This window comes from Bubalus bubalis, chromosome 5 (genome assembly GCF_019923935.1).
Source record: "Bubalus bubalis isolate 160015118507 breed Murrah chromosome 5, NDDB_SH_1, whole genome shotgun sequence".
NCBI lineage: Eukaryota > Metazoa > Chordata > Mammalia > Artiodactyla > Bovidae > Bubalus > Bubalus bubalis.
The window spans coordinates 45,316,089-45,336,332 of record NC_059161.1 but is presented as its reverse complement, the minus strand read 5'-3'; the positions used below and the strand labels follow the sequence as shown (position 1 = coordinate 45,336,332).

Below are 20,244 nucleotides of genomic sequence, written 5' to 3'. Positions count from 1 at the left end.
TAAATTGTATATTCATTCAGCTCATTATAATTTTTAATTTCTCTCGGATTTTTCTTTGACATATGAATTACTAAGATGTGTATTATTTATTATGTGTATTATTTCAAACTTTTGGGTATTTATCAATTATCTTTATTTTATTGATATTTAGTTTGACTTTATAATATATGTAATTCTATTATAATCATACTTTGTATGATTTTTATTCTTTTAAGTATTTTAAGGTTTGTTTTATGGCCCAGAATGTGATTCATCTCTTTGAACATTGATGAATATTTCATGTATGTTACAGAATAACTCTACTATTGTTGGATAGAATATTATATACACATCAGTTACATCAAGTGATGGATAGTGTTCTTCAGGTTCATCTAAGTCTTATTGATCTTTTTGTCTGTTTTATGTATCTATTACTGGAAGACTGATGCTGAAGTTTACAACTATAATAATGGATTTGTATATTTCTCCTTTCAGTCCTATCACTGTTTGCCTTACATATTTTGACACTCTTAAGTTTATAGACATTAACTTGTTCTGTCTTCTTGGAGAATTGACCTCTTTATGATTATTCATCATCCTCCATTAGCCCTGACAATCCCCCTGTTACAAAGTTTGCTTTGTCTGAAATTAATATATCTACTATAGTTTTTGCAGGGAAGGAGGGGGGATTCCCTGCTAGCTCAACTGGTAAAGAATCCACCTGCAATGCAGGAGGCCCTGGTTCAATTCCTGGATTGGGAGGATCCCCTGGAGAAGGGACAGGCTACCACCCCAGTATTCTGGCCAGGAGAATACCATGAGCTGTATAGTCCATGGGGTCGCAAAGACTCAGACATGACTAAGCTATTTTCACTTTCATAGTTTTTTAAAGAAAGCTATTTTGTAGGTTCATTGGTCCATTCCTTTAAGTTAATTAGGTAAAGAAACCTTTTAAAATTTATAAGATAATACTTATCAAATAATGCACATTTGTTTGTTAACCTCAAAATTATCAATGATGAATTCAGCAAAGTAGCAAGATCCAATGTTAAAATACAGAAATCTGTTTCATTTCTATATACTAACGTTGACATATCAGAAAGGGAGTCAAAAAACAGTACTTTTTAAAATCGCATAAAAAAAATATTTAGGAATAAACCTGACCAAGAAGTTGAAAGACTTACACGCTGAGAACTATAAAACATTGATGAAGTAAGCCAGAAAGAAAAACACCAATACAGTATACTAACGCATATATGTGGAATTTAGAAAAATGGTAACAATAACCCTGTATACGAGACAGCAAAAGAGACACTGATGTATAGAACAGTCTCTTGGACTCTGTCGGAGGGGGAGATGGTGGGATGATTTGGGAGAATGGCATTGAAGTATGTATAATATCATATATGACATGAGTCTCCAGTCCAGGTTCGATGCACGATACTGGATGCTTGGGGCTGGTGCACTGGGACGACCCAGAGGGATGGTATGGGGAGGGAGGAGGGAGGAGGGTTCAGGATGGGGAGCACATGTATACCTGTGGCAGATTCATTTTGATATATGGCAAAACCAATACAATATTGTAAAGTTAAATAAAATAAAATAAAAATAACTGTTGATTCAAAGACAAAAAAAAAAAAAAACATTGATAAAGGAAATGATTCAAAGAAATGGAAAGATATACTGTGCTCTTAGACTGGAAGAATTAATAGTGTTAATATGTGCATACTATCCAAAGCAGTCTACAAATTTATCGTGATCCCTATTAAATTACCCATGACATTTTTCACAGAACTAGAACAAATAATCCAAAAATTTATATGGAACAATAGAAGACCCAGAAGTGTCAAAGCAATCTTGAGGAAAAAGAACAGGATGCTGTTCTGAACATTCTGCTGGATGCAGAATCCTCCCAGATTTCAGATAGTACTGCAAAGCTGTAGTACCCACAGCAGCACAGTATTTGTACAAAAAGAGACATATGGATCAATGGAACAGAATAGAGAGTGTACAAATAAACTCACACACCTATGGTCAAATAATCTTCAACAAAGGAAGCAAGAGTATACATGGAGAAAACACAGTCTCTTTGGCAAGTGGTATTGGGAAAGCTGGATAGCTGCATGTTAGTCAGTGAATTTACAACACACACACACCATACACAAAAATAAACTCCAAATGGCTTGAAGGTTTAAATATCAATATAAGACTTGACATTGTAAAACTCTAGAAGAGAACATAAATTAAGCATTCTCTTACATAAATTGTATGAAGACAAAAACAAAATAAAAATAAAACCATTAAAACAAAATAAAAACAAAAGCCATTAAAAGGAATGACACAATTTCATTTGAAGAGCTGTGGATAGACCCACTATCATATCATATCAGAGTGAAGTAAGTCAGAAAGAAAAAGACAAATACTGTATATTAATGCATATATACGGAATTTAGAAAGATGGTACCAACAATCCTACATGCAGGGCAGCAAACAGAAACTTCTTTAACCTGGAAAACTAAAGAGTCACCTAAGTCCAGGAAGTGCAGAGAGTCCCACACAGGATAAAACAACGAGGAACGTGTCCAGACCCATGCTAATCAAAATAGCAAAAATTAAATATAAAGAAAAAGTATTAAATGCAACAAAGGAAAGGCAGCAAGTAATATATGAGGGCATCCCCATAAGATTTTCAGCTGATTTTTTAGCAGAAACTCTGCAGGTCAGAAGGGAGTGGCATGATACCTTTAAAGTGAGGAAATGGAAAAACCCTACAACCAAGAATACTCTACCCAGCAAGGCTCTCATTCAGATTCATCAGAGAAATCAAAATCTTTATAGGAAGAAAACAGAGAATTGAGTAGTACCAAACCATCTTTACAGCAATTGCTAAAGTAACTTCTCTAGGTGGGAAAGAGACCAGCAACTTAAAACAACTTTGCACATATATAGACTGTTAAACAAAAAACTTATGGGGAATGCAAACCAAAGAACTACAATATATACACAAGCAAAAAAAGAAAAAGCATCCCAAACAGAACACTAAAGATGGTCATCAACAAGAGAACAAAGCGGAAGGAAGGAAAAAAGACCTATAAAAATGAACCCAAAACAATTAAGAAAATGGCAATAGAAGAAAATCCCTGGTGGTCCAGTGGCTAAGACTCTCTGCTCCCAATGCAAGGAGCCCGGATTCGATACCTGATCAGGGAACTTCTACATGCCGCAACTAACTACATGCCACAACTAAGAGTCTACCTATACCTGAAGATCCCACATGCCACAACTAAAATCCAGTGCTGGCAAATAAATAAATATTTTTTAGATGAAAATGGAAATTGTGCAGAATGTATATTTGACTTTAGAAGGAATGTTGCTTTACACTGTAATTTATTATTACCTTGGCTCTTGTGATTATTACACTTTCCTTACACTATTCTTGAATAAACTCAGTGTGATTTTTCTCTCCTCTGAATACTGTTCTAGCACCTAATCACACATATAAATAAAACAGAATCTTGAAGTGTGGCTCATTTTATACAATGATGCACCTACCAGTTTTACAAAAGGATATACTGAGTCAGTGAAATGAATATCCTGATATAATATAGTTACCAGATACCATGGTTCTTAAACCAGTCCTCCACACTGATATCACAAAGATATCACCTATGTGATATCTTTCGCTTTTAAAATATTTCAGCACTGTTCTTCATATTGAAATAATTTCCTAAGCTTTTGTACTTACCCATATGAGGCAACTAGGCTACTCTACCCTGTGTGTGTGATAAGGGCCATTGATGTATGATCCTATTACTTTCAGTACTACCTTTTAATGAGTTTTTTTTTTTTTTTTTTTTGAGTCCTGGGAAAATATTATGCTTCCTTAAGACAGCACCTCCATTGTGTCTGCTGGCACTGTGCTTCCTCTGTCACCGTTGTTTTTCAGCATTGCCAGGTTCTGTGCCCTTGTGTTGGTCCTTCCCACCCTCTCTTGAATTGGGGGAGTTCTCACTGATCTGTTGCATTTTCATGTTTCAGATTGTAAATCCCGTGTGCAGAATATGTTACCTTTGGAAAATTTGTCCTATAACTATGATACCAAATCTTTAGAATTGGGGTAGTGTTCGTTGCTTCCTAGGAATAAATGTAAGTGTATTCCAGAGCAGAATCATCATCTATACACTAAAGATTCCAGTTGGATCATCTGGAGGACTTTAAAGAGTGTTCAGTTGGGAGTGTTCAATGTGATCTGGAGCGTGGATCAATACCAGCTACCAGGTTCCGCACTGCCTTTTGCACTAAGTGCTACCAAATGTGTCCTTTCATTAATATTAACCAACTCTAATAACTCACATTTTTGGAGCTCTTCTATGTGACTGGCCTTATTTTAAGTATTTCTCATTTATCTCAATTGATCCTCATGACAGTCTTTTAACATCAGTGTTTTATTATTGTCTTCTTTCTACAAATGAGGACTCTAAGGTCCAGAGAATGTATCTTCTGCCCCAGTTATACAGCCAGCACATGAGGGAATCAGGGTGTGAACCCAAGCAGCTGGCTTGCATATTCTAGTTGCTTCACCCCGTACTGTGATCCTTTGTTTGGAAATATTATTTACCTGTTTTAATTACCTAGTGTCATCTTCAAAGTTGATATAAATTAAGCTTGTTTTTATTTCTCCCAAGTAAAATCCTTTTATATCATCTGTATACCATATTATACACTTACAAACCCTGGTTTGTGAGTACTAAAAAGCAAGTGGCACTTCATTTTCCTATGTGAAAACAATGTTTTTTTTAAAAAAGGAGGAAAGCCTGAATACTTACTGCTTTCACTAACTCTTAGTAATGAGAAGATAAACTTACCTCAGAAGTCCCTAACTATTGTCATTATTTCACTTTTATTTGACCTTGTTGGAGAAAAAAATCTGCATATGTGATTTTTTGCACATGATTCATCTTACCTTGAAAATGCCTATTCTATAAAAGTATAATATTTTTAAATATTTCTATAACCACTTCCCTGTCTTCTTAGAGAATAACAAGTTTAACAAAATCTTTCCTTTATGACTCAGACACATGAAGATGAATGTCTGTTATTTTATTAATACTATTTAATGACTTACCTGTGACTACTTTTTAGCTTTTCTTGCCTTAATGTCATATTATCCACTGTCTTTTTTTCTGTCTTGAGTGGATTTCCTTCTAAAATACTTCTCCCCATACACTAATCATATTTGCTACATCATGTATGCTGTGTTGGTAAATGAATCACATTTGCTGATTTATATACCCATAAAATAAAAGTAAAAATGCATCACAGGAATAAAAATGTAATTCTTAGTGAAAATTATTATTATTATTTTCTTGACTCAGAGGCATTGTTGTATCAGTGTCAAAATATAGGGTATATCTGGGAGGTACTGAGACTGCCAGCAGTGGGAAAGCTGGATAAAGAAAATATACTGAGTTCTGAAAATATGTTATAGTTACAAATTTAATATATAAATATATATATTTCTACATGTGGAAATATAGAACTGAACAACATAAGCCTCTTTTATAGTATACTTTTTATCCTTTTGACTTTCTGAAGTAGTTATGGTTCCAAAGCAAATTACACCATGTAGAATTCCTTTTGCTTTTAAACGATTTTGATAATTCTATTATTTAAAGGTTCAAGGTGAAGTAATGAAATTAGTACATCTGGCTTATCACAGCCACATTACACTGTTCACATAGTAACAGTTGTCTAGAGATTCAGTTTTACTCCTGAGTTTGTTCATGCTTGAATATCCAAATGAAAAATAAACTGGAATCTTACAGTAAATTTGTTGTTGAACTTTATTTAGCTGTGTGGGTGATGTGGATAACACATGTACAAGATGATTAATTATTTTGCTGAGAAGCATAATGTTGTGGAGCCATCTGCTGTGCCATTATTGGGAGGGTGATCTTGATAGATTACCCACTAAATTCTTTCAACACTTAGATCCAAGACTGCCAGTAGTCCTCCAGATTCTCGTTAAATTAAGGCTATTGTGGAGATTCAGGAGCAGCTGGACCATGTGGAAAAATGTCTCCATATTATTACTACAAGTAATTCAACCTTGAGCAAACTATCTCAAGCCCGCTCTAAGATCTTTTAGTGGGATTTCAGCCATTTATATCACTGTTATTGTTTCCCATATAATATACCCACAACAACCCCACTTCAAAAGCTTTAAAAGTATTTTGAAAAGATGTTTTGAACATCTACATTATCTTGGCAGAGCTTAACAAGCTCCTCATCATCAAACACACGACAGCTTGTATTTTTTGTGCAATTCTATGTTTTTCAAATTCCGTATACCATTTATTCATGAATTTGCTTATTCACTCATTCAGCTAACATCAATTCAATAGCTACTTTTGCTATTGCTATGCTAAATGCAAGGTTATAGTCTTCAATGAAACAAAATTCACCGTGATGCCCTGATTTTTATCTTAGCATTCCTCTTATCCTGGAGTCGTGTTCTCTGGAGGTCCTGTGACAGAGCATTATAACTTCTGTAATCTCAAACTTTCCAGGTTACTATTTGACCAATGAAATTAAAATCATTTTAAACGATTTGTTAGAAATTCAGTCCTCTTAAATATTAAGTTAAATAGTTTGACTTGGCCTCTGCATTGAACTTTGTGTGGGCCATGTAGAAACTAAATTTTGATCTTACTGATATTCCCACAAATGTGTATCTGTTGGATTCAGGGCATTTAAAAAACCTATCAAAAACAATTTTCCTTATTAATAAAATTATGAACCTGAGAATATCTTAGAGGTTTGTAAAATGAGAATATATATGATTTAACCCAATAAAATGGAGTATTTGTACCTCAAAAGCGGGAGGCTGAGATTGCTTGCTAATTCACTATTATTCTTTCTAGCAAGCATTTATGCAGGCGTAATTATGATAGTGAAGAAAGCCTGCAGACATTCATCTTGCTCTCTAGAAATGTTTGATTTATCATATAATTAGTAACTATTGAATACAGTAAGAACTTATTTATTTTCTTCTGATTTTCTTTTCTTCAGCTTCCCTATATTTACTTTCACTATGCTTTTCTAATCCTCATCAGCATGTTAGCATCTGTGTTTGGTTTTTTTTTTTTTGGTGTTTCTTTGTTTTGTTTTAGTCACACTCTTTCCTGTGTTTAGAGCTCAGAAGCTCTTTCCTGTTAATCTTTCTGGGCATCTCAGTTTTCCTTTTTGTATCTATATTCTGAAAATTTCCTCATGTGCCATAACTCAATTTCTCTTTCTGGAAAATAGGACTAATAATATTTTCCTAGGCCACAGATTGTTGGAATAAAATGAATAACGATGGTTCTGACAATATAGGTACTACCTACCTAGCAGATAAGTAGGCCACCTGACTTTGAAATCCTCAAAAATTGTTCTCTCTAGTGCTGCCAACATGAGTAACCCAGGATTCTGAACATGACCCAGGCTGTGAGCACCTGCTCATTGTTATAGGCCAGCACGCCTCACAGATATGCTTGCCATTTTAGTTTTATAAATAACACACAAAAAGAAGATGTGACTGGCTGATGCTATTTAGGAATGCCAGATCCTCTCACTCAGCCTAGTTAAAGACCAATTATGGAAGTGGATTTCCTGAAATACTTCGGAGAAAAGTAAAAATCATTTGGTGTATAAATAATGAAGCACAATGTGCTCTGTGCTCAGTTGTGTCCAATTCTTTGTGACCCCTTGGACTGTAGCCTTCCGGGCTCCTCTGTCTATGGAATATACCAGGCAAGAATACTGGTGTGGTTTGCCACTTCCTACTCCAGGGGATCAAACCTACATGTACTGTGTCTCCTGCATTGGCAAGTGGATCTTTTACCATTGAGTCACCTGGGAAGCCCAGTGAAGTACAAGAGCTACCATATATTGAGTATCTACTATGCACAGGATACTAGTCCAACTTCTTCTCTTTAAATTTTTTTTTAAATCATTTTTATTTATTTATTTGGCTGCATCGGGTCTGCACGCGGAATCTGTCAACATGGTGCCTGGACTCTAGTTGTGGAGTACAGGCTCAGTAGTTGTGGCGCACAGGCTTAGTTGCTCCAGGGCACGTGGGATCTTAGTTCCCTGACCAGTGATCAAACCCACACCCCCTGCATTGCAAAGTGGATTCTTTACCACTAGGCCACCAGGAAAGTTCCCCAACTTCTTTATATATATATATGTATTATTTGATTTTCATATGAGCTGTGCAGGGTGGGTTTATTACCTGTACTAATGGATAGGAGAGGCACAGAGAATTTAAGTAACAAAAGCTAAAAAGTGTTTCCAAAGGTTTTGTTCTTCCCATCATATAACACTATTTTCTCAGCTTTAATGAGAATCACAGAATATGTGAGTACATACTTATAAGCAGCACAGACTTTGAGAAGATCTTGATTTTGAACGAAAAGGATGCATAAAGGATGAAATCCTCCTTTGTAGAAAAAGAACACTCTATGGAGAGAGGTGTATAATTGATTGGGTGTGTAAACGAGATTACTGGGTCACTTAATAACAGTCTTCCAGGCCCATGGTAAAGAGGATGGTCAGCAGTTGTTCTTTCTTATTGACAAGAATGGTAGAGTGGAGGCCGGAGGTAGAAGTTACCACTTAAAATTTTGCAATATGCTAGATAATATTAAAAGGGGCACTATAGTACCTGACTACAGGTTAAATAAATTTAACAATTATTTCATTATTAGCCAATATAGATGTGGGAAAGGGATAGGAAGAGATTCTTATGCTTAGGTAGGTGGGCCACAGCAAGCAGTTTAGGGACTCAGTACTAGCTGAAGTGTGAAAATTACCTGTGATTGACAGATGGAGATAGAGATACACATAGTCCTGGAAAGTCTGTTAGAATCCTAGAGTTAAAGAATCATTTTAGCTGTTTATCTAAAAATAGAACTAAATCTACAAATTGCACATTAAATTGTAAAAAAGTGTCAGTTGCTCAGTCGTGTCTGACTCTTTGCATATCCATGGACCATAGCCCACCAGGCTCTTCTGTCCATGGAATTATCCAGGCAAGAATACTGGAGTGGATAGCTTTTCCCTTCTCCAGGGGATCTTCCTGACCCATGGATTGAATCCAGGTATTCTGCATTGCAGGCAGATTTTTGACCATCTGAGCCACCAGAAAGTTGCACCTAAAGATACACAAACAAATCAATAAACCTAACTTTTTTATTTTCTATATACATATATGCTTATGTTGGACTAAAAAGCTAACTTGAATAGTTCCATAGTTTCTAAGCTTCAAGTTGGCAAACTTTATGTTGTCCCTGCACAAATGCAGTAATAATCCTAGTGATCAAATTTTATTATCCCTTTTGTTGAAAGAAACCATTGACTGCTATAGAAGGAGTGTGAGTATTACAGTATTATGTTCCAACTATTTCTCAGACTACTTGGAAAATATAATGTTTTCATTGTTATATAAATCTCTACATAGTCCATGTCTAGAATATTGTATACAGAGTAGTAAAAGCTAGAGCAATCTAGCCAACCACAGACTGCAGGCACACTTAGTGCAGTATAAATCCTTGTAGATGCCTAAACATTGCCTATTAACGTTATCTAGTAATGATCCATGTCATTAGAAGAATTGCTAATAGTATTGGATATTCGTATTACAGGACAGTTCAGTTCAGTTCAGATCAGTCGCTCAGTCATGTCCGACTCTTTGCAACCCCCTGAATCGCAGCACGCCAGGCCTCCCTGTCCATCACCAACTCTCGGAGTTCACTCAGACTCACGTCCATCGAGTCGGTGATGCCATCCAGCCATCTCATCCTCTGTCGTCCCCTTCTCAAGTTTAAAGTGCTATGTGAATGCCAAATATATTTGTTTGTGGAAGATTATTAACACATAGCAAAACATGTCCCATCTGTAAAATGAAGGAAGCAGATTCTTTGATTACAGAAAGACGTTCAGCTTCAACATTCCATAGCTTAATGTTCTCATGGTCTGGTCACATGCGCGGTTGGTCATCGTGGTCACTATCAGGAAGCAGAGCCATCTTGGTACCTTATGTGAAAGAGCTGAAAGAAGTACAAAGACAGGCTTTTCTGGGATGCTGAGTATTCCAATGTAGGAATGTGCTCAAAAGAAACAAGATAAAATTCTACATGCCTATAAATGAACAGTTTTAAAGAGTTATATATGTGTTTTTCCATTTGTTTTCATGAACTAGTGGAGGCACTCCATTTGGGAACGCTAATGGCCGCCCACGGCTACTTCTTTCCAATCTCGGATCATGTCCTCACACTCAAGGATGATGGCACCTTTTACCGGTTCCAAGTAAGTTTATTAAAAGTATTATTTAAAAGTAAAAATATGTCTGCATTTTCATTGTTTTTACAGAAATTTTGAGACTTGACTTATTTTACTTTGACTTGAGCTAGTTAGAATCTAATTAATTAATGATTTGTGAAAACTAAGTTGTGTGATGATTAAAGTTATATTTTATATAAAAAGTTTGGGAAAAATTCAGAGTGGCAGTGGAATTCAGGAAATGAGAGAGTCATCTGTAAATTATATTTATTTGCTAGGAAGGAAGTTGAGAGATGGTAACTAAATTTGTTATACTCTGGACCCTGTGTCATCCAGAGCCATCTACAGCCCAAGCAAACAGTCATGGGAATGCTTAAAGCTCCAGGATAGAAATAACTAATAAATACATATCCTCTGCATGTCTGAGACCTTCTATAAGTCTGTGGAGAAAGGGGCAATGGAGGATGAGATGGTTGGATGACATCACCAACTCAATGAACTGGAGTTTGAGCCAACTCTAGGAGATAATGAAGGACAGGGAAGCCTAGCGTGCTGCAGTCTATGGGATCACACAGAGTTGGAAATGACTTGGTGACTGAAAAAGTCTGTGAAGAACACACATGATGCTTTGCATGTGTATACTCAGGAGGCCATCTTAGATAACTTATGAACTGACAAGAGTTATTCTAGGTCATTTTCAAATGAGATACCTATAAAAAATAATCTTTGAGGAAATGATTATGGACTCCAATTTTGGTCATTGGGCACACAGTCGACACTTGAGTTACGATAATTTACCTGAAGTGTATTCTACATTTCATTAGACATTATGATTCATTAGTAACTGACTAGTGGATTCCAGTCTGTAAAATTAAGGCACATATGATGCCAGAGTTCAAACTCTAGCTCTAGGTACTTTCAGAGGATTCTTCCCGTTGTCCCACTTTTAGACATCGGAGCATTCTTCTCACTAGCTCTGATTTATTGATTAAATAAGTGACTTGAGTGCCTAAGGACTTGCTTGGGGAAACAGAGAACAGAGGGAATATATTTTGAAAAAAGTTGTTCTCAAAGGTCATTGTCCTCTTAGAGTATTGTCACTGCTACAGAGCACTTCTATCCAAGGAAATAATCATTGGATTTTACACTGAATAGCTAGGAAATAATGCAACCTCCTGAAATTGTGATACTGACCTAAGTATTCAAGCAATTGAAATTAGTTGGATCACTTAATTTTAAAAGTCTTTAAAATAATGAAGCTTTATCCTTAGAACAGTTAAATTTTAAGTAATAGTGCTTAAAATAGCTTATTATTAAGTTAGAGTAACTTGTGGTCCTAAGGTTAGCATTTTAGTGAATAAAAATGACTAGTTATTAGAAAAGAAATTTCGTATGTGCTACTAACACTTTTTGATTTTTTTAAAGGAGTTACTTTGGTATTGCAGGGTTATATTTTCCATAAAATCTTATTTTCTTATATGAATTTTTCATATACAGACTATAAAGTAAACATTTAAGCCTAAATTTTTTTTTTTACAAATTCTAAATAAAAGATATTTTTTTATAAAATACCAACTTTTATCCATCTTCACTGTCAATTTACAAGTAAAATCATCTGTGTATAAGATTAATATATCTGTAAGGGAGGCATTGCAGAGAAGGCAATGGCACCCCACTCCAGTACACTTGCCTGTAAAATCCCATGGACGGAGGAGCCTGGAAGGTTGCAGTCCATGGGATCGCTAAGAGTCGGACATGACTGAGCGACTTCCCTTTCACTTTTCACTTTCATGCATTGGAGAAGGTAATGGCAACCCACTCCAGTATTCTTGCCTGGAGAATCCCAGGGATGGGGGAGCCTGGTGGGCTGCCATCTGTGGGGTCCCACAGAGTCGGACACAACTGAAGCGACTTAGCAGCAGCAGCAGCAGCAGCAGCAAGGGAGACGCTGAATATAATCTGCGTGTGTGTGTGTGTGTGGCAGGTCGATTCAGTCATGTCTGCGTCTTTGCTGTCCTATGGACTGTAACCCACCAGGTTCCTCTGTCCATGGGATTCTCCAGGCAAGAGCACTGGAGTGGGTTGCCATTCCCTCCTCCAGGGGATCTTCCCAACCCAGGAATTGAACCCTGGTCTCATGTCTTCTTCATTGGCAGCTGGGTTCTTTACCACGAGCGCCACCTGGGAAGCCCTGAATATAATCTACCTCTTGACAATTATTGAATTCAAAAATTTCCCTCAAAACAAACTAGCTGAGGCATGGCTGAAAATTAGTAGTGATGTCTTGAAAGTGAAAGTGAAAATGAAATTCACTCAGTCATGTCCAACTCTTTGCGACCCTATACAGTCCATGGAATTCTCCAGGCCAGAATACTAGAGTGGGTAGCCTTTCCCTTCTCCAGGGGATCTTCCCAACCCAGGGATCAAACCCAGATCTCTTACATTACTTCTAGGTACAGGCAGAAGATTGCCAAGTTTGATATACCTAAATAGATGATCAGTTCAGTTCAGTTCAGTCGCTCAGTCGTGCCCAACTCTTTGCAACCCCATGGACTGCAGCACACCAGGCCTCCCTGTCCATCTCCCACTTGTGGAGTTTACTCAAATTCATGTCCATCGAGTCGGTGATACCATCCAACCATCTCATCCTCTGTCGTCCCCTTCTCCTGCCTTCAATCTTTCCCAGCATCAGGTCTTTTCAAATGAGTCAGCATTTCCCATCAGGTGGCCAAAGTATTAGAGTTTCAGCTTCAAAATCAGTCCTTCCAATAGATGATAGATAATCTTTTAAATTATATAAATTAATGTTAAATACTTTAATGACATACACATGTTCAAAATAGGATATAAATATGATATATTTGTAAATCTAATAACCATACAATCTTAAAACCAAGGTTTTAAAAGCAAACAAAAGAAACCTCACCAAAGTCAGGGATAATTTAATTCCTGCTACAGTGTCTACCAAGGCATTAATTAATCTACACTTGAACAGCTCTAGAAATAGAAAACACATTATTGTTCAAGGTATATGCTTCCATTTTTGCATTGGTTCCAGGCAGCATTAAGTTCTTTAGTACATTAAATTGAAATTCAACTCCATGAAAGGATTTTAAAATTCATGAATTAAACTAGGAAGCCTGCAATGTTGTGTTTATAATTGCTTCAGGAAATGATTGAGATTCTGGCCATCATTAGGGATCTGAAGAAGCTTTGGGGCATAAGTCTGAGACAAACAGTTTCACTGATACGCTGCATTGTGTAAATTTTCAATCATGTGATTTTTGTATGCACTGTAAACTTGTAATTGTCTAATTATTCTCCTTAGCTGACTGAAATTGAGATCTGACATGATTATCCAGATCACTTTCATGACTTTCATCACATTAGAATATGTGCCAAAGATTACTGAGTGATGGCTAGACAGTTTTGGATCTGTTTAATCATAGCTAAAGAACCCAACTCTGAAAAACAAAGAAACTCATACACTAAAGTGTCCTAAAGTCTAGCTGAACTGTGAAAGTAAATTTTTAAATTCCAGCAAAATATAAGGTTTGTTATTCTTTAAATGTCTTTTGTGCTGTGTCCTGTGCAAGTCACTTCAGTCATGTCTGACTCTTTGTGACCCTATGAACTGTAGCCCACTAAGCTCCTCTGTCCATGGGATTCCCCAGGCAAGAATACTGGAGTGACTTGCCATCTCCTCCTCCAGAGGATCTTCCTGACCCAGGGATCAAACCCATGTCTCTTACGTCTCCTATATTGGCAGGCAGGTTCTTTACCACTAGAGCCATCTAGGGAAGAAATTGTCTTTTCAGTTCAGTTCAGTTCAGTCACTCAGTTGTGTCCGACTCTTTGCGACCCCATGAATCGCAGCACGCCAGGCTTCCCTGTCCATCACCAACTCTCGGAGTTCACTCAGACTCACGTCCATCGAGTCAGTGATGCCATCCAGCCATCTCATCCTCTGTCGTCCCCTTCTCCTCCTGCCCCCAATCCCTCCCAACATCAGTCTTTTCCAGTGAGTCAACTCTTCGCATGAGGTGGCCAAAGTACTGGAGTTTCAGCTTCAGCATCAGTCCTTCCAATGAACACCCAGAACTGATCTCCTTCAGAATGGACTGGTTGGATCTCCTTGCAGTCCAAGGGACTCTCAAGAGTCTTCTCCAACACCACAGTTCAAAAGCATCAATTCTTTGGTGCTCAGCTTTCTTCACAGTCCAACTCTCACATCCATACATGACCACAGGAAAAACTATAGCCTTGGCTAGACGGACCTTTGTTGGCAAAGTAATGTCTCTGCTTTTGAATATGCTATCTAGGTTGGTCATAACTTTTCTTCCAAAGAGTAAGCGTCTTTTAATTTCATGGCTGCAGTCACCATCTGCAGTGATTTTGGAGCCCAGAAAAATAAAGTCTGACACTGTTTCCACTGTTTCCCCATCTATTTCCCATGAAGTGATGGGAAAAGATGCCATGATCTTTGTTTTCTAAATGTTGAGTTGTAAGCCAACTTCTTCACTCTCTTCTTTCACCTTCATCAAGAGGCTTTTTAGTTCCTCTTCACTTTCTGCCATAAGGGTGGTGTCATCTGCATATCTGTTACTGATATTTCTCCCGGCAATCTTGATTCCAGCTTGTGCTTCTTCCAGCCCAGCGTTTCTCATGATGTACTCTGCATATAAGTTAAATAAGCACGGTGACAATATACAGCCTTGATGTACTCCTTTTCCTATTTGGAACAAGTCTGTTGTTCCATGTCCAGTTCTAACTGTTGCTTCCTGACCTGCATATAGGTTTCTCAAGAGGCAGGTCAGGTGGTCTGGTATTCCCATCTCTTTCAGAATTTTCCACAGTTTATTGTGATCCACACAGTCAAAGGCTTTGGCATAGTCAATAAAGCAGAAATAGATGTTTTTCTGGAACTCTTTTGGTTTCCTAGAAAAAAATATTGCAATATTAGTAAAGAGTGTTAGTTTTATACCTTTTCCACTTAATGTTGTTGTTGTTCAGTTGCTCAGTCGTGTCTGACTCTTTGTGACCCCATGGACTGCAGCACACCAGTCGACCTTGTCTTTCACCATCTCCTGGAACCTGCTCAAATTCATGTCCATTGAGTCAGTGATGCCACACACCCAACCATCTCATCCTCTGGTGCTCCCTTCTCCTCCTGCCTTCAGTCTTTCTCAGCATCAGGGTCTTTTCTAATGAGTCGGCTCTTTGCATCAGGTGGCCACAGTATTGGAGCTTCAGCTTCAGCATCAGCATCAGTCCTTCTAATGAATATTCAGGGTTGATTTCCTTTAGCATTGACTGGTTTGATCTCCTTGGAAGACCTGAAAACATCTTTCCACATAATATCACAGGATAAAATAGTTTCATTTATTTATTTTTACAGTCAGAGAGTTTTCACTAAATAAATGATAGAAAAATAAATAAAAATTGTAAGAATACTGGTGAAAACATTCCTTGTAGTTTTGAGGGAAAAAAAAAAAAGTTATGTGTCTGACCAGTCTGACTAGAGTGTATATTTTTAAAATTAAATAAATATGCTTGCACACACACACACATCCCCCAAACTAAAGAAGCAACCCAAAGGGAATAATGCATTCTCTGAGAAGTATCTCAAACACTAGCAGCCCGCATGAAAAGAAGATTTTTTTCTATTTTGTTTCTCTATGCTTCCCCTAGAATAGTGACCCAATTTTGCCCTCAAATTGGGTTAAGTGAATTTATTTGCCAATGAGGGGGTGCTGTTTAAAGCCTTGATATCCCCCTTTATCTAGTGCTTCAACCTTTTTACCCTCTAAATTTGTTCACCTATATACAGAATTAGTATTAGTAGCCTTCTTTATGATACCAGAGCAATTTCCAAGAAAATATAGAGAGTGAATCAAATCCCCTGGGAGTCCTGAACTGTTTGGAAGGACCCTCTCTCAGAGATTCAAAAAGTTCTCCCAATTACCCTTTTCCCCTCCTTGAAAATCCCTCTTCTAAGAGGCAGAATTATCAAACCAGTAATCAGAGATTGGGCTTCCCAGGTGGCGCAGTGGCAAAGAATCAGCTTGCCAAGGCAAGAGAGGTAGGAGACGTGGGTTCGATCCCTGGGTTGAAAACATCATCTGAAGAAGAAAACGGCAACCCACTCCAGTATTCTTGTTTGGAAAATTCTATGGACAGGGGACCCTGGCTGGCTACAGTCCATAGGGTTGCAAAGAATTGGACATGACTAAGTGACTGAGCATGCATGCATGCAATCAGAGATTACACCAAATATGCTTGCTACACACAGATTGTTAATCTGATTGTTAATGTAAAATTGAAAAATGTAATCAAATCCACAAGTCTGATATCTACAGAGACTGTTCCATTGAATCCCAGGGCCATCATCATCCAAGGAACAATTTGAAAGAGCAGACAGATAGTCATGGAGTTTGCTCAGGGTTTGGAGTCAAGCATGTCCAGCCATCAGGGCTAGAAAAACCCTATCAGAAAATATAACCTGCTGATGATAATAATTGGTTTTCTCAATCAGACAGTTTCTTTATAGTTTCATCAGTCAGTTTCTAGAATTTCACAGAATCATATATGTCTATTGTTAAGCAGTCAACTAAGAAATTAGTTTAAAAAACTGATCTCTGACTTGTGCAGTTTAAAAATGTAGAGCAGTAAGTGTTTCTATGAAGAAATGTTTTTTAAAGTGAAGGAGAAAGTTGTTTTAATCTAGCTGGATAATGTTGAGAACTGCATTATATAATTAATAGAGCCAGGCAACTGTTTGCCCATCTTAAGGAAAGAGTCTGATGGTTGTGCTTTTGGATATATGGAGGGCAATGATGAAATACATGGACCAACAAAATAATTTGCTAAATATAAACTTGTTTCATCATGAGTCTCAGTGAATATAATACTTTGCTTTCAGTCTTTGTGGATTAACACTTCTATTAACACTTCTGTATAAATAGTGCAATCAGTCCTTTTACCTTTATGTCAGATGACATGCAATTGTAGCAAAGGCACACTGTTTTACATACATGCTGTACTTATTTAGAGGCTGAACAGTTGATTAACAAAGTAAATTTAAAAGGAAAACCTTACAGTGCCTCTCTGAGTATTTTTTTCTAGATAATAAAACACATTGTTAGCAAACTGTTCTAGATAATTGCTGAAGATAAACACGGCTCATAAGCCAGGAGCCCCACTAATTCTTTGTGTTTAACCTAAGTTCCACTTCTTTTCATTCCACAGACACCCTATTTTTGGCCATCAAATTGTTGGGAGCCGGAAAACACAGACTATGGTCAGTGCAATCTCTCTTCATTTTATTGTTGACAATACCATTATGTATGGATGAATACGTGCTTGCATTCTATTGTTTGTCACTGAGAAGAGAATACTAAGAATTTCAATATGGGGGTAATATTTCTAACATTGAATTTATAAATGACCTTGTTTGGAAAGTCACCAAATCTGGTGGCAGCTTATTCCATGTTATAGTGTCTCCTGTGACTATTAAAAAAATACTTTTCCTTTGAATAGATTAAAGAGCTATAAATAAACCTAAAAGGATTATTATTATTATTATTATTAATCTACTGGAAAGAGTAACAAAGGGGTTCAGAGAGCCAGAATTTTTGTTCACCTTTTCTATTTAGCTATGATTTGTAGTAAGTCCCTTGCCTTCCACACTGCACTTTTCTCACTATTATTTGAGGGATCTTGTGATCCTGTTAGCAGAAGATTTTGTTAAACATGAAAGGCCAAATGCAAACAAGAAAAAAGATACAGTAGGAAATTTAATCATAGTGAATCAAATTCAGTCTACTTCAAATGAACTCAGTTCAACAACCATGATTTTAATTAAACTCTTCAAGGAAACAGGCTCCTAATAAGTGCTGCTTCTTACATTTTCCTGAAGGCTACAGTTTTAAAACATTGTAATATTTCATGGTTTTTAAATATCATTTTTACGAGTATTTATTGAGGATTTGTTTCAATGCCAAGGGCCATAGTAGGTACTGGGATAAGGAGACTCTGACTTTATCTACACTATTGAGTAACTCATAGGCTAAGTGAGAAAAGAGAATTACACAAAAGAAGTTGCTGTGAAGTGCCTAGTGAATGTTAATAGTGGTATATGTAAAATAGATGGAAGTTTGTAAGAATAAGAGAATTACTTTGAGGGTTTCCAGAGTGATCTCACAAAAGAACTGAGAGAATTTGAGGTGGATTTTAAAAGAGGGGAAATTTTTCAGGAAGCAAGGCAGAGAAGGCCTTTGAGGCAGAGAAAAGGCCAGCATATGCAAAGACAGAAACTTGACAGCAATCTGGCTTTCTTTGCCTCCTGGAAAGACATTTGATAGAAAACCATAGGAAAGTCCATAAAAAACCAATGAAGTCAACCCTCATTTTTGTCAAACTTGGATTTCATAGTTCATCCAGGTGGTCATGTGCCAACCAAAAATTCAAACTAACTTAACTTACAGAAAACAATCTAAAAACCAGAGTACTTAACAATTAATAGAATAGATGATTCTTTTCTAGTGGGGGGAATGTTGCTTTTTTTCATCCAGGGTACACACAGGGTATAACTTCCCTAGTGGCTCAGACGGTAAAGAGTGTGCTCACAATGTGAGAGACCCGGGTTCAATTCTTGGGTCGGGAAGGTCACCTGGAGAAGGAAATGGCAACCCACTCCAAGTATTCTTGCCTGGAAAATCCATGGACAGAGAAGCCTGGCAGGCTATAGTCCATGGGATTGCAAAGAGTGGGACACAGCTAAGCGACAAACACTTTCAGGGTACACGTTCTTCAAAACTGAGACACTTAAAGAGAAAAGTTACTTAAAAAAAAAAAAACAACAACAACACAGCTTTCTGATTGGTATATCTGAGTTAGAGAACTTTGTGGAATGTTTTGTCTGTCCTGGGATTGTTCAGTTCAGTTCAGTTCAGTGGCTCAGTTGTGTCTGACTCTGCAACCCCATGGACTGAAGCACTCCAGGCCTCCCTCTATCACCAACTCCCGGAGTTTACTCAAACTCATGTCCATTGAGTCGGTGATGCCATCCAACCATCTCAACCTCTGTCATCCCCTTCTCCTCCTGCCTTCAATCTTTCCCAGCATCAGGGCCTTTTCAAATGAGTCATTTCATTGCATCAGGTGGCCCAAGTATTGGAGTTTCAGCTTCAGCATCAGTCCTTCCAATGAATATTCTGGACTGATTTCCTTTAGAATGGACTGGTTGGTTCTCCTTGCAGTTCAAGGGACTCTCAAGAGTCTTCTCCAACACCACAGTTCAAAAGCATCAATTCTTCAGCACTCAGATTTCTTTATAGTCCAACTCTGACATCCGTACATGACTACTGGAAAAACCACAGCTTGACTAGACAGACCTTTGTTGGTAAAGTAATGTCTCTGCTTTTTAATATGCTGTCTAGGTTGGTCATAACTTTTCTTCCAAGAAGCAAGCATCTTTTAATTTCATGGCTGCGGTCTCCATGTGCAGTGATTTTGGAGCCCCAAAAAATAAAGTCTGTCACTGCTTCCAGTTTCCCCATCTATTTCCCATGAAGTGATGGGACCAGATGCCATGATCTTAGTTTTATGAATGTTGAGTGTTAAGCCAACTTTTTCACTCTCCTCTTTCACTTTCATCAAGAGTGAAAGTTCTTCTCTTTCTGCCATAAGGGTGTTGTCATCTGCATGTCTTAGGTTATTGATATTTCTCCCAGCAATCTTGATTCCAGCTTGTGCTTCATCCAGCCCAGCATTTCTCATGATGTACTCTGCATATAAGTTAAATAAGCAGGGTGACAATATACCACCTTGATGTACTCCTTTCCCTATTGGAACCAGTCTGTTGTTCCATGTCCAATTCTAACCTGGGATGGTGCCTGGGAATTATTTCACCAAAGATTATGGCGTACTAGTGAAGAA

At 37.4% G+C, this 20,244-nt stretch overlaps 1 protein-coding gene across 8 annotated transcripts in view; it reads left to right on the top strand.

The window, feature by feature from the left end:
• RGS7 (regulator of G protein signaling 7) overlaps positions 1 to 20,244 on the top strand; it is a 484,679-nt gene that overhangs the window by 391,032 nt on the left and 73,403 nt on the right. For all 8 annotated transcript variants that reach the window (XM_025285993.3, XM_025285995.3, XM_025285994.3 and 5 more), the window contains 2 exons: positions 10,226 to 10,332; positions 17,554 to 17,605. In XM_025285993.3, the coding sequence (XP_025141778.1) occupies positions 10,226 to 10,332; positions 17,554 to 17,605 (159 nt within the window). The remainder of the gene's footprint in view (positions 1 to 10,225; positions 10,333 to 17,553; positions 17,606 to 20,244) is intronic.